This window comes from Peromyscus eremicus, chromosome 4, assembly GCF_949786415.1.
Source record: "Peromyscus eremicus chromosome 4, PerEre_H2_v1, whole genome shotgun sequence".
Taxonomy (NCBI): domain Eukaryota; kingdom Metazoa; phylum Chordata; class Mammalia; order Rodentia; family Cricetidae; genus Peromyscus; species Peromyscus eremicus.
Window position 1 is genome coordinate 101,498,909 of NC_081419.1, and position 15,365 is coordinate 101,514,273.

Here is a 15,365-nt window from a genome sequence, read left to right on the forward strand (position 1 = left end):
CACAATTTCTCAGATGAACTAAAATATCATTAGCAATATCCAGCAGTTTAAATATTCTGCATATCAGACTATTTGTCTTTGCAATGCTGGGGTTGGAGCCCAGGGCCTGGCATGTACTAGACAAGCACTCCACCACCAAGCCCTGCCCTTGGACACTAAACTTGTATCAGTCTTATGACTTGGAAATACCTTCTCCCAGGTGGTTGATTATATTTTCACTTTCTTGGATAATCACAAATTTCGCCCTTGATAAAAACTCTGCTTTCATAGGCATCTGTACCTTCAGATTGACACTTTAGTAATGTTTTGAAGAAAAAAAAAATCAAACTTAGCTATAACAGTATTCCTTAAAAAATTTATTTTATTGTTTTACATACAATAAAATTATTAGACATTTCTTTGAAAATATAATTTGTACACAAAAGAATATGATCTAAGTTCTAACCAGTCCACTTCTTTTGGTTCTGTCGTTTGAGCCAAGTCATCATGGGAGCTCACGGGGTCCAGTGGGAAGCACCAGCCATGGCCACCATCAGGCTGAGTTCTTTCTTATTTCTCCCAAGAAGTCGTAGGTCTGCTCTGAAAGGTCAAATGGCTCATGAACCCCATCTGGTGACAGCAGAGCCTTCAGGGACCCCTCGTTCTCTCTGCTCTGCTTGAGGAAGTCAGCAATGGCTTTCCACCGAGCAGTCTCCGTCTCTTCCTCGGCCCACCTGAACGGGGGCAGCAGTGTAGAATACAGAAGAGGGAGCACACAGTCATGGTAGACCAGGAGGAACGCGGCCTTCAGGAGCTCTTTGTCTCTCTGGGGAAACACATCACAAAGGAACTATGACTAGACCAGTGCCATTGCTCTCCGAGGACAAAATCCTGGCAGCTGTCTCCTAAGCTGCCACTGACAGCTTCATATGTTCCATCAAGGAGACCAGAGTGTTGCAATCTACTCTAGTCTCACAGACACACAGACACAGACACAGACACACACACCACATACACACACACCACAATGCAAGGTGGCTGTGTAGACTTAGCTGGATTGTAGTCTGCCAGAAATAACTGTCTCAATGTCAGAAAGAAATGGGACTGGGCATGGTGGCGCACGCCTTTAATCCCAGCACTCAGGAGGCAGAGGCAGGTGGAACTCCGTGAGTTCGAGGCCAAGCAAGTCTACTTAACAGGGTCCAGGCCAGCCAGGCTGGTTAGTAAGAACTTAATTCAAAAAACAAAACAAAGGGAGAAGTGCCAGGCATCCTGTGGGCGCTGGACAGAAGAGGCCCAAGCAGGGAGACTCCTGGGGAGGAGAGAGGAGTGTTCGTTCATCAGTCCCAAGGGCATCAGACCCTCCCCAGACAGGGCATCAACAGGCTGGGGGGGGGCTCTCAGAGCACACTGCAGCTGCGTGCAGAGGCCTCCACACGCAGTGGGCTGCTCCCATGGAGTGCCCAGGCACACCTCACCCACTGCTGTTCTAGAAAGGTCCATAACTGAAGATGAAGTAAATAAAGTGCAGTGTCATAGGCCATGCGGAAGCTCAGGTGAAGACCCAGTGAATGTAATCCCCCCCTGCCCCAGGGTTTAGGCTTTTTCAGTTTTGTTCTTTTTTTTTTCTCTAACATTTTTTGTAAACAATTAACACTTTCAGGTGTATCCAGCCTTCTGACATTGGGACACAACATGTCATCTACAAAGTTAACTTTTGGAAACCATGCAAAAAATTCAAAAGAAAATCTCAGTGGTTTAAGTATTTTTACAATTTTGTTTTGGTTGCATATATAGCTCTCCCAGGGCACATGTGGCACCTGCCAGAAGTACACAACTACAGGCCAAATATGGCCACGGCCTCCTTTTGTAAGCAAACGTTTGTAGAAACACAGAGCTCTGGGCTTTCACACGCTGTCTATGGCTGCTTTTTCTCGATGACACTAGCCTCACTGTGGGAGAGACAATGAGCCTTACAAAGCCTGTCTGAAGTCACTACCTGGTCCTAAACAGAAAACGTCTGTTGAATTTTCTGTGTAGTGGATTCTGGCAGTGACATCCCACCTTACTGGTCAAGGCCAGGCTTGCCTGGCTAGACCATGTTTCTGCAGCTGTGGAAGCCTGACCCAGGCATTCCATTCAGTGCACCCCACCACTTGGGCCGGCTTTCTTTCCCCCTCTCTTTACTTGATATGTGTGTTGAGAGCTAGAGGTTTTTTGTTTGTTTGTTTGTTTTTTTAAATAAAGGGTATCTGCTAGCTAACTGTAAGACTGCTTTACTTCACTACGTCAAATTCAGGGATCTGAAATGACTGACCTGTTCAGGGCAAACATGCTTTCTTAGACTATGTTTGTGCAGCCACAATGGCCTGCAGAGTCTAGCTGAGTAACCAGGGCTGCCTCACTGAAGCAGGGGCTTTGTTACAAGGCGTGAGAAATCAGTCTCGAGGTCAGTGTGAAAATCGTTACCTTTTCTGATCGTTTTAGTGTGCTTTCTTTCTCGGCCCACGAACTCTAAAGAAGAAAATAGAAATCCTGTATTAGTCAGAGCACCCACAAGTCCTGGCAACACCTTCTGCAACTTCACCCTGTAGTTAAGTTATGGGCAGGGTCAGAATCACTGCACAGCGTCCACCACGCAAGAGGCGACACCACTGCCAGTAACTCAGAACCAGCCCGACAGGGAAGGCAGACACATTGGTAAAGGACACCTCAGAAACCTGTGTTATTAGAAGGTAAAACCAACTCACAGAAAGAATGGGTAAAGCAGATGTCTGCGCCAGCCAGCCACAGTGCCGAGAAGTCATGAGCTTCTGAGGTGAGACAGCAAAATTAGGAAGCCCTGCCAAGTGCCCCACGCCAGGGACTCTGCCTGACACACTGGTGACAAGGGGTGGGATGTGCAAGAGAAGTCGATTTGCAAGTAAACGTTTCCAGCCTGTTCACAGGCTTCACAAAAAGCTTCTTCAAATAGAGAAGCCAGAGATCAACAGATCCCACAGCGATGAACTGAACACCTTGGCAAAGCAAGTCCCTGGCAGTCCATAAGGCTGGGGGAATGTGCCCAGCCTCCAGGCTGACTGTCCAGGACTGATTTTGTATGTATTTATAGGTAACTACCTATTGGTACCTAACTCTACAGGTAACCGGAAAGCATCAGCCCTTCCTGGGTAGGGCAGGCCCTAGTGCCTATGGTCACAAGGTGCTGAGACAGGGGCCCCTTCTTCCACCCCCTGGAGAAAGGATGTATTGATGGGCTGACCATGAAGTCTTGGTATGGTCAGGGTTATTTCTGCCTCCTGGAACTGTGACATCCCACCCAATTAACTTTACCTACTGCCTCTAGGTTGAGAGAACCTGTCCAGAGCCACAGCCTTTTACAAAAGGCCAGGTGTCATTATTATTAAAACACTAATCACAAACTGAACTCAGCTAAGTAAAGCCAGGAGACTCACATACTTCAAATGTAAATCTTAAAAGACAATATGGCTTAATGTGAACGCCACTTAGTAACTTAGACTCACTGTCTAGAAAATGGCCAACTGTTTGTCAGTCAGGTGTGAAGACTCAACCTTAGCTTTTAGCCCACAGAAAGCAGTGCAGGATTTCACACAGAGGGACTCAGTGGGGACAGAAAGCATGTGTGTGTGTGGGGGGGGAGGTCACTACCCCCTCACCAAGACCCAATCCTTTCCTTCTGAATCAAACAGAAGCCTATCTTTCCCAGCTCCCTTCAAGTTAAGAGGATCACATGCCTGGTTCTGGCCAATGAAATGAGAGCAGAAGGCTCTTGAGACAAAGACAGTGGAAATCCCAAGGTCAACCTTCACCTTTTCCTGCAGGGACAAACAGCAAAAGAGAAAGCTACTCATTCCAGATGGTTCTAGAAGAGAAGAGGGCTTTCACCAGCCTTCGTCCTTGGGTAACTATGGAATGGAGTCACGCTGGATGACTACCATGAGTGAGGAACAACCCTTTTCTAAAGACACCCTACTGCTTCTCAGACCTCCGCTATGAAGCCTGCCTGCTTTCTTGACCTCTGACTTATAAAGTACACCTGGCCCTCTCCCTCTTCCAACTCCCTCCCCCTGCATCGGCCGAGATCCTCAGCCTGCTGGTCCTGTTGTTTTTGTCTCTCAGAATCCAATATGAAAATATTCTTGCTCTGCTCTTGCAGGTCCCTCTGATATTAAAACTGGCAAACTCATCTTCAACCATAAAAGCCCCACTGTTCTAAAGGTTGTACCGCAATTGGGATTGTAACTGGACCATGGCTTCCCTTTTGGAGTTCTGCTATGCTCTTCAAGAAAGCTATGTCAAACAACACCGGACACAGCTTACTTCATGAATAAAACCTAATAAAACTGTCCTCAAGTTTCCTTCTGGGTCTGTTCTAAAATTCTTTACCTATAAGACAAAGAACCTATAAAAGGGAGCTTATGCTTCCCTGTCTCATGACATTACTCTCAGCAAGAATTTCAACTGACATGGCCACAGTCCTGCTGGACATGTGTTGTTCTGCCTCTCTGCACTGCCAGAAGAATCATCCTTCAGTGAAATGTCCTGGTCACCCAGCACTCCCTGCCTTCCTCGATCTCCACATGCAGCCTCTGGTCTTGATCACTCATGGCTCCTCCCCATATATCACGCCAAATTGGATCCAATCTGCCTCAAAGGGTTTCTGCTGATCCTCCCACACCTGTGCCTTCATCCCTGTCAACAGGTCAAACTGTGGCCCCAGCCTTTCACTAGGTCCCTTTCACCTAAGGATCTTTAATGAGACCGAGTTCTGATCATCATGTGCTGCTTTCCTTAAATCTCTGAGGCTTCCAAAACAAACCTGGCCATGGCACCTACCATATTATCCGTGTATGAGCCTTGCATGGTCACAAGGTTTCTCTCTTTGTTGACACTAAAGCTTCAGGCTGAGACACATAAGACAGTGGTTTTGGAAATTCAAATTTAGCCCCAAATCAGAGATTTCAAACTGTTCACTTTAACATCCAGCCTATATTTCAGATAGCACAGTATGCTGAATTCAATTAAAGGATGTTATGTTCACCCTGACTCTCCTGAAAGTTCAGCTCGCTGTCCACAGACTGCTCTGGAGTTTGGCTCTTAGAGCACCCTCTTGGGCATCTTACATGGAAGAATATAACAGGCCAGAAAGTCCAGTGCTGACCTCAGCAGTCCCCCTGCATCAGGAAAGGTAGCCCCTGGGGAGTAATATTCATTATGCTTAGAAGGATGAAACTGAGGTAGCTAGACAACGAGCAGGAACTGGGAAACACCGGGTTACAGCAGGTTTTATCATAGCACGTGGTACCCACCCTGAGAGCATCCATCACGTCGGGCTGCTCCAGGAGCATAGGGAAGGTGGCCAGCACTGGATGACTAATCAAATCTGAAACACACATCAGGAAGAGTTCAAACTTCATTCACATTTTACTGTATCTGATCTCAGAATATGTATTCAGGTTAAAAGTATTATGCCAATTATTTGCTGATAACACTTTTACACACTTTGACTTCCAGGAGGGTTCAGAGGCTCAAAGCTGTCCCCTTTAATTTTTCTGTGTCTCTACATCTAGGAAGTTCTGAAATGGGGTGTCCAATGAGGGTGGCCATACTGTGTCCTCTGTAGAAGAGCGTGGAAGAAGGTAGAAGGGCAGTTAGAATTCGCTGCATCAAGCCCTCTACAAAGACACCTACATCCACTCACAGGGTCATGGGCACTGCTCTTGCCCTGATTACCTCTCAAAGGCCCTTCCTCTTAAGACTGTCATAGTGGCACCCCAGGAATTTTGAAAGAGACATGTTCAAGCAGTAGCATTTGTTTCTGAAACGCCAAGAGCAGTATGTTCCCCAATCCTGTGCTTCAGTAGAGAACCACAGAGAGAACAGCCTCCTTGCCTCTAGGAACACCAGGAAGCCTGCTTTTGAGCAGTGACCCTGGTGAAGGTTCCAAGTTGTTAACACCAAGGGCACGTGATGGTTGAAGCCCGAGAGTCACTCCCTGGAGTCATGAATATTTCTGTGGACGTTTCTGTGCCTCTTTTGACTTTGTTCTATATTACTGGGGAAGATGCTGGTGTAGACTCCTCTCTAACAGGGAACATAACTGTCCACAGTGTGAGCATCACCGGGCTGCCCTGCTCCTGCTCCATCCATGCCTGCCTGCCCTCAACTTCGATCACGCCAGCATCCATGCATTTTCTTGTCTTGGACCTCCAGGCACATCGGTTACTCTAATCAGAAATGATTCTCTCACACATCTCCCCACGGGTTTAATCCCTTGTCAGGTTTCATCTTTGATATCATCTGCTCATGGAAGCCTTTCTTCTTGCTGCACATCAATTCAGGTCTTCTCGGTGCATGTTCTCTCTGTGAAGTTTCCTTATGACCAATTATTCTAAAAGGCTAAAGGGCGTGTGTTATTTTATTTTGAAGCCTGGTTGCTCCATTAGGGTGGATACAACCATACTTACTTCATTCATCACACAATGGCACAACATCATAGACCCAGCAGGCAACAGGTATCTGGACACACTGATTTCTAGTTTGGGTGATACACAAAAGAATTAGGATGTTTTACTTTGGGGCTAAATTCTTATAGCACGTGCGCTCCTTTTGGTAGTTCATTCATGTATGACAGTTTGTTGATTTTTAAAATTATTTTTAATTTTTTACTTGGAAAAAAGTTTTGAACTCCAAACAAATGACCAAGATTGGGGACATGGTTGAACGGTGAAAGCATATGCCGTACAAATATGAGGACCTGCGTTTGCTCTTTCCAGAACCCATGCAAATGCCAGTGGGGCCTAACAGCCTACCTATATTCCAGTAGAGAGTGGATCCTAGAACTAGCCAGGCGAGCTGTAGGGGAGAGCTCCGGGCTCAGCTGAGGCCCTCCCTCAGTGAATAAGGTAGGGATAAAAAGATGCCGAATACTAAGCTTGGACCTCAACACCCATGTGCATTCATGTGCACCCTTGCACATCCACTACACATACATAAAATTAAAGAGAAATACCAAGGATAAAAACAGTGCATAGAAACTAGAGCACTATTTGATTTACTGACTTGTAACCCACGGACACACTTCAATATTTTAAGAACAGCTATTTGGCATGACTCTGGTTTCTTCCTGAAAAAGATGGCATGCATAAGTCACAGGTGAAAACAGGTGATTCCAAGCCCGAAAAGGAAAGTGTTTCTACCCAGGCTCAGGATCTGAAAGTCCCAGAATGGAAAAGCAGTGGGAAAGAACTGACTACATGTGAGCTCACAAAGCTGCTCCTAAGTGATGTGCTGACGCCAGCACATCTGTAGGCAGGAGGTACAGGCAGGTACAGCTATATACCTTCCAGGGTTACAGCATTAGCACAGGGAACAGCCCAAACTTACCAGCACTTTGTAGGTTCGCCCTGTCTCTCAGAAGCACATCTCCAAGAATTTGTCGGTAAAATATCAGTATATGAGTGCAGCACATACTTCCCACCAAGGTTTCTGGCAGCAGGCTAACAGAAGAGAGGCATTCATTAAACAGACCCTTTCAATCCAACCTACTGGGTTTTTTCTTCTAGGTATGACTTGAACAAACAGTTCCAAGTTTTACTTTATTATTGGAAAAAAGATTTTACAGCTTTTATCACAACTTGGGCACATTAAACCAGAGATAACTGGACTCCCCAGATACACACTTTTATATCTCAGCACTGGGCTGCATGCTTGTGCTTCTACGCTAGCGTACACACCCGTGTTAAATGTCAAATAAAAAGGAAAGTCATTAATGTGTTGTTTTTGAAAGGGACTAGTGAGCTACAAGCTTGAACAAAAGCATGTTGCTGCCAAGCCTGATGTGGTGGAAGAAGAGGAAATGCCAGTTCAGACTGTTCATGGGCTGGGTGGGACACAGGAGGCGGGACAGACCTGAAATGAATCCTGACTTTGCTACTTCCTAGCAGTCAGACGAGGGATTAATTAATCACTCTCTGTGTGCTTTTGTTTCTTTATTTGTTGGATGCCAAGAGTAATACCGAAATTTCAGGTTACTGAAAGGATTAAAATGAAGCAAGTGTAGCATTTAATATAGTGTCTAGTATATAGCAAGGGCTCAAAAAAATTTAATATTAAAGTTTAGATGGTACTAGTTTAAAATAGATTATTACAACTTTGTGGTACAATATGTAAAAAAAATTTCCATGGTAAACACACACACACACATACACACACACACACACACACACACACACACACACACACACAATCTACAGACTATACACAAATGGAAATGGAAAAGTGTCAGTGCAAAAAAAATCAACTAAACAGAAAGGAAGACAATATGAAAGAAAAAAGTTACAAGACATACAGAAAATAAGTAACAAAAATGACGAAATGATGGCACTCCCCATGGGCAACTATATTAAATGTAAGTGGATCAAAACTCCCCAATCAAAATGTATAGATTAGAAGAAAGAATTTTAAAAGTTAAGTTCAACTATGTTATCTATAAGAGGCTTCCTTTAGATGCAGGAAAAACATAATTCAAAGGTTACAAGAAATTAGTCTCAATTTTTATAGTTAACCCTTTATTTTAATATCTAGTGAATTTTAGAAGGGACAATGATCACACAGGTGATGCTCAGGCTTCTGGCTGGTTGGAAGAGGAGATGGGTGTGGCCATTAGGCTGGTGTGCAGGAGCAAAGGAGTCCATGGGTAAGTAGCTTCATGGAATGGAGATGAGCATCCCCAGCCACTCCTTATCCCTGCATTTCTAGGGTGTCTTACCATAGTCACATGAACTATTTGGTTCACTGAGCATGAAAAAATATTGATGTGGTATAAAGTCAAGATAGATTTCATGGACTGACTGCTGAGGACCACTTACAGTGCCCTGATGCCACTATGCTGTGACTCCTAGGGGTATTCTCCACCCGGCTGTGGCCTCTGTGGGCAGTGCTCCATGGTATGCCAAGTACAGGGCTCATGCTGAACCAGTCACTGATTCTGCCAGGGGAAGGGGTGGACCCTTCCTTCCATTGCCCCCTTTTCCTACAGATCTGTCTGCTCCATCTGTCTGGAGGGCATGGGTACTCCTTAGTGTGGGCACTCCTTAGTGTGGGCACTCCTTAGTGTGGGCACTCCTTAGTGTGGGCACTCCTTAGTGTGGGCACTCCTTTCCTTCCACCTCCCTTCTTCATGAGGCAGTGGTGTCTCATTTTTTTTTTCTTAGAAATTTTCTCATTTTTTCCAAACCTAGGATGACCAGAAAGTTCTAAGCTAAAGGCTGAGCCCAAGAAGTGAAAACACACTTTCCTTTAACTCCACCTGGAAATCAGCAAACAGGAACAGAGTGCGGGGAATGAAATGAATGGGTCCAGCAATAACATTCTTACCACACTTTAAATAAGAGTAAACTATAAGTGAAAGAGAGAAAGGGATGGGAAAACACCAAACAGATGAAGGAAAGTAACTTCGTAGGGATTATAGAGACCACTGCTCTGGACCAGTGTTTCCTGACATTCAGGACCCCGAGAGCTTCAACTCAGAACTCTCTCCTCAGGACACAGAAGTATGCCTTGGGTCAGACTGAATCAAGTTAAGCCCCTTTGGAAAATGGCTCCAGGTGGGGGTTGGGGGTGGTCCATGCCTTTAATATCAGCACTCAGGAGGCAGAGGCAGGTGGATCTCTGTGAGTTCAAGGCCAGTCTGGCCTTCATAGGGAGTTCCAGGACAGCCAGAGATACATAGTAGAGATACCCTATCTCAGGAAAAAAAAAAAAAGAAAAAAGAAAGAAAGAAAGAAAGAAAGAAAGAAAGAGAGAGAGAAAAGGAAGAAAGGAAATGGGACAAGTGTTGGTGGAGTTGAACATGGAGTTACTGTCAGGTAACAGCAACCACAAACTGAGGCTATGGGCCCAGGGGGTGCACGGCCCTTCCTTGTTCAAAGAAACTGGTTCAAGAAGTGGGACTTAGCCGGGTGGTGGTGGTGGTGCATGCCTTTAATCCAAACACTCAGGGGCCAGAGGCAGGCAGATCTCTGAGTTCAAGGCCAGCCTGATCTACAGAGCAAGCTGCAAGACAGCCAGGGCTGTTACACAGAGAAACTCTGTTTCGAGAACCCAGAAGAAGTGGGTCTGCACTTTGTATCTTCATGTCTTCTGATATACAAATGATACATACCTAGGGCCTATGCAAAACTGCTGGATGGGTGAGGGGCCATAAGCAAGCTGGAGCTGGGTCTTAGGGGAAAATGGGCATCAGTGAAAATTCGGACTGGGCTTCTTGCCAGGGGCTCTGCCTACACTGTTATATGCGTCTTGGCATAATGGAGCATCTCTCGCCACTGAGTAAAACAGAACTGTACTTAAACAGGGATGAAGCTGGTCAGCAGGGGAAGGTGGGGCTAGAAGTGGGATATACCTTTGAAAGGGGAGAATAATGTGGAAGGTGTCATACCCTTCTGGCACCCATGGAGAGTGGCTTGTTAGGGCAGTGAGGATGCTGAACAGGACAACCCTGCCTGTCTTCCCTTCCCTGGTGTGGAAGCTCGGAGAACTGTGTGTAAAGCTCACATGCTGGTGCCCAGTCTCTCACTTTGAACCCACAGCACAAGTCTCACAGCCCATAATCCTCTGGGCCCAGACAGTCCATGCATGCATGGCCTGGTTTCCATGAGAGCCAGCCAGTGCTTGGCTCACACCCACAGGGTGCTCAAAGTAGAATGGCAATTTCCAGACACAGCTCAAGTCTGTGGGTCCACACAGCAGACAGGCAGGAGAGGCTGGGGACAGCGGGAGTGAAATCTCTGAGAAGCACAAGAGGACACACAAGCAGGAAGAGCTCTACTTGGAAATCACGTCACACATCTGTTTCTGTGCCTACTGTGAGGCGCACACTGTAAGGTGGGTCCCTGACATCTGGGGGGCAGGGACTAAGGACTCTTGCTCATGACCCCACAACACAGGGCAGTGTTCGGCACTTCAGACAGATGGTTGCCTTCCCGACCTCACAGGCCAGTTTGATCCTGAGACAGTAAAGTGTATCTGAGAAGCAGAATTTGAGCCAAGGAAGCAGCATTAACAGCTGGAGTCTGGCCGCAGCTGAGCAGTGGGCAGCAGCAATAAGAAGGATGAAGACAGACAGTTCTCTTACAAAGGCTGCTACTGTGAGGCTTTTGTTTTCTTCACCTTGAAAAGGAACAATTTTTCAAATAAGACTGGCCAAAAGTAGGGGAGGGTGGATTAGAGGCTCTATGGATATCTAAGGAGGAAAAAATAAAAGAAAGCCAAGAGTAACTAAGACCCACGAACATATTATTAATGGTTGCTGACAGACTGAACTGTAAGTATACCTCACATTTCAGCAGGAGGCTAGAACAAGGGCTGTCTGGACTGACAGCCCAACCTGGGCTGAAGACAGCTACGCTCGAGGGGCAGACCAAGCCTCCTTTCACTTCCCTACTTCATTACAAATTTGAAAACCATACCATTCACTGGTTGTGTGTGTGGGTATGTGCATGCCATAGCATGTACGCAGGGAAAAGAAGACCACCTTTAGGAGTTGTTTCTCTCCTTCACCTCGTAGACCCTGGGAATCAAGCTCAGATGGTCAGACTTAGCAGCAAGCACCTTGACCTGTGAGCCATCTTTCTGGCACCTCTTCCCCACCTCCTGTTGACTGGTGAGCAGAAAGCAGGTCCTGGCAGGGTGGCCCTCTGCAGCAGGCTCCGCCCTATATGTATTTTTCCCTTCCCCTGGCTCCCTATGTGCCCCACAGTCACACCCCTTCGGCCCTTCAAGGCCTATTTAAATTCCCTGATCTTACCAGCTAACACATATGCTCATTTGAACAAACCCTGGAACGGCATTTACATTTACCTATGCAGAAAATGATTACACTAGCACATACAGCGAGCACCACTATGTTTGGGTGTGTGTCACACATTATAAATATAGGCTAATGGTTTTTATATGCTTCCTTTTATTAAGTCTTATTGCAGCTTTGTAGGGCTGACATTGTTTTAAAGTTTGGGATCCTGGGAGAGATGCTTACATGACTACAGGGCACTGAGTGAGGCATTGGCAGATCTGAGATACATATCACTCATGTAAAATCATCACCCCAAGGAAATTCAAGTTAAAACAACAGGGGTAAACATTTCTCACATCAGAATGGTCCATCCAAAAAAAAAAAAAAGATAATATCGACTGCTGTCAAGAATGCCCAGTAACTGAAACGGATGCGTTGCTAGGCAATGTAAACGGCACAGTCATATGGACAACAGTCTGGCAGCTTCTTATCAAGTTAAGGCGACACAATATGAGCTAGTAACTCCATTCCTAGGCATTTGTGCCATCAAGGAATGTAGACAGATGCACTGTATGTAAACATTATATGCAAGTATTTGGGGAAGTTTGACCCCTGACTGATCAGATCTAGAAACACCATTTAGAATGAAAAGGACCAAGTTACCAACACACCCACAGCCGGGCTGAGCCTCCAGTGCATTTTGCTGAGTGAAAGAAACCAGACTCCGAGTCTACACAGTACCATTCATGACAGTCTGGAAAAGAGAGGTGTCAAGGAAGAAGACATATGAGTGGCTGCTTCGGCTGGGGCTGGGGCGCCCATCGACATGAGAGAGCTTTTTTCAATGAGAGAATGAGAATGCAGGGACTATTACACCATCATGTACATTTGTCAAGACTTGAGAACTGCTTGATCAAAAGGGAATTTTACTACACATTAATTAGTCTTCTTAACCCTGACATGGAAAAGCAGGTCCCTTAGGTTAGGGCTGGAGAATGGCTCAGAGGTTAAGCGCACTGGCTGCTCTTCCAGAGGTCCTGAGTTCAATTCCCAGCAACCAGACAGTGTCTCAAAACCATCTACAATGAGATCTGGTGCCCTCTTCTGGTGTGCAGGAATACATGCAGGCAGAACACTATATACATAAATTTTAAAAAAATCTTAAAAAAAAGACATTATGCTTCATTAAAAAAATACAACTTAGGTGTATATATGTGTGTATCACACTTGTGCAGGCACCCAGGGGAGCCCCTGGAGATGGAGTTATGGATGGCTGTGAGCTGCCTGACATGGGTGCTGGGAAACAAACCCAGGTCCTCTGCAAGAGCAGCCAGTGCTCTTAACCACTGAGCCGTCTCCCCTGGCCTTACATCTACCCTTTGAGCTAACTGGAGAAGAAGTGAATCGAAGCTTTATTACTACTCTATTGCCTGTATGGATTTCAGCTGAGTACTCAAAGACACAAAGAGCAACTGATGAAAGTCAGGCAAGAGGCCCCCACCCCAGTTATGCCCGAGAGAGTCAGGCCAGCCACTCACCTGAGCATGGCCCTGGACCTCCTGTTCAGAGACCGCAGCTTCACCAGCAGCTGAGGCTGCCTCCGCATGCTTATCATCTGACGGAAAACACTGCCCTGGGCTACGAAGACATCAGGAACGTGGAGACAGAGCTTAAGTGCCTGGGACAGTGTTCATTTAAACAAGTATTCCATGACAATCTTATAGCCAGTGGTGCTGGATTGCATGAAAGGCAGTGGTCACCCACCCAGCTTCTGTGAGCCTGTCTTGACATGAATGCCTATGTGTCTCGAGAGGGTACCTCACAGGCCACTGTGATGGGTGCTCTGTGACATGAAGAAAGGGAGCTGACAAAACACACCTGGCTCCAGGTAAACCCAACAGATCCACAGACTCCAAAGCCCTGTCTCTTCTCAAAGGTGGGACCCTGCACTGTGGGGCAGTGGCAAGGGTCAGGAGCACCAAGCCAGGACCAAGATGGTGGAGGAGTGCCAAGGTACTGCATGTCTGTGGACTCACACTCTATGAGGAAGGACCATATCTATCTGTCTTACTGTCCATTTTCCTGCTTCTCCAGCACACTGCTGGGTGGATGGTATTAAGGGCACTCAGTTTCTTTTGGAGGGCAACCTGACATGCATTCAAATATCCTTTGAATTAGCTTTTCCTTCTCATTCTATATTTGTCACAAGTATTATGCTGGCAGTTTTATGTCAACTTGACACAAGCTAGAGTCATCTGAGAGATGGGAACCTCAGTTGAGAAAATGTCTCCATAAGATCAGGTTGTAGTTGGGCAGTGGTGGCGCACGCCTTTAATCTCAGCACTTGGGAGGCAGAGACAGGCGGATCTCTGTGAGTTCGAGACCAGTCGGTCTACAGACTGAGTTCCAGGAAAGGCTCCAAAGCTACAGAGAGACCTGGTCTCGACAAAACCAAAAAATCAAAAACCAAAAACCAAACAAAACAAAAGGTCAGGTTGCAGGCAAGCCTATATGGCATTTTCTTAATCAGTGATTGATGGGGGAAGGTCCAGCCCATTGTGGGTGGGGCTACCCCTGGGCTGGTGGTCCTGAGTTTTATAAGAAAGCAGGCTGAGCATGCCATGAGAAGCAAGCCAGTAGGCAACAGGCTCCTGCCCTGTTTGAGTCCTGCCCTGACTTCCTTCCATGATGGACTACTGTGGTGGTTTCAGAGAAAATGGCCCCCAAAGAGAGTGGCACTATTGGGAAGTGTGGCTTGCTGGAAAAGTTGCATCCTTGTTGGAGGAAGTGTGTCACTGGGGGGGTGGGTTCTGAGGTCTCCTATGCTTAAGCTATGCCCAGTGTGATAGATCACTTCCTATTGTCTGTGGATCAAGAGGTAGAACTCTCAGCTCTTTTCCAGCACCATGTCTGCCTGCACACCACCATGCTTCCCGCCATGATGATAATGGACTAAACCTCTGAACTATAAGCCAGCCCCAATTAAATGTTTCCCTTTGTAAGAGTCGCCGTGGTCATGGTGTCTCTTCACAGCAATAGAAACCCCAACTAAGCCAAGTATCAATCCAGTGTCCAACAAAAAGGAGCTGAGACAGGTCCCCATTCTCCACAGCTGCCTACCTTAGAGTCTCAGACGTGTTAACAAAAACCAAACACTTCAGATGAAAGTGGCTTAATTTCCATACTAGTGACACATTAAGGTTTTGATTCCAAGTGGAGAGCATCTCAGGAGGACACAGTTGCATTCTCGCTCTCCACTGCTTGCTTCCTCTTTAAGGAAGGGAGGGTGATGCAGTTTGGATTGAGATGTCACTCAAAGGCCTATGAGGGCTGGAGAGATGCTCAGTGGTTAAGAGCACTTGCTGCTCTTGCGGGGGACCCAGGTTCAGTTCCCAGCACCCACATAGTGCCTCACAACCATCTGTAACTGCAGTTCCAGGGCATCTGACACCCTCTTCTTACCTCCACAGGCACCAAGCATGCATGTGGTGCAGACATACACACACACACACACACACAAAACAAATATCTTTTTTAAAAAAGAAAAAAAAAGACTTGTAAAGAAGAGGTG

At 46.3% G+C, this 15,365-nt stretch overlaps 1 protein-coding gene across 4 annotated transcripts in view; it reads right to left on the minus strand.

Annotated features, from left to right (window-relative positions):
• Positions 1–343: 343 nt before the first annotated feature.
• Nphp1 (nephrocystin 1) overlaps positions 344–15,365 on the minus strand; it is a 50,757-nt gene continuing 35,735 nt past the window's right edge. For all 4 annotated transcript variants that reach the window (XM_059261376.1, XM_059261375.1, XM_059261374.1 and 1 more), the window contains exons 16-20: positions 13,333–13,432; positions 7,387–7,499; positions 5,310–5,383; positions 2,449–2,493; positions 344–805 (exon numbers count right to left, since the gene is read on the minus strand). In XM_059261376.1, coding sequence (XP_059117359.1) covers positions 533–805; positions 2,449–2,493; positions 5,310–5,383; positions 7,387–7,499; positions 13,333–13,432 — 605 coding nt within the window. In that variant the 3' untranslated portion in view covers positions 344–532. The remainder of the gene's footprint in view (positions 806–2,448; positions 2,494–5,309; positions 5,384–7,386; positions 7,500–13,332; positions 13,433–15,365) is intronic.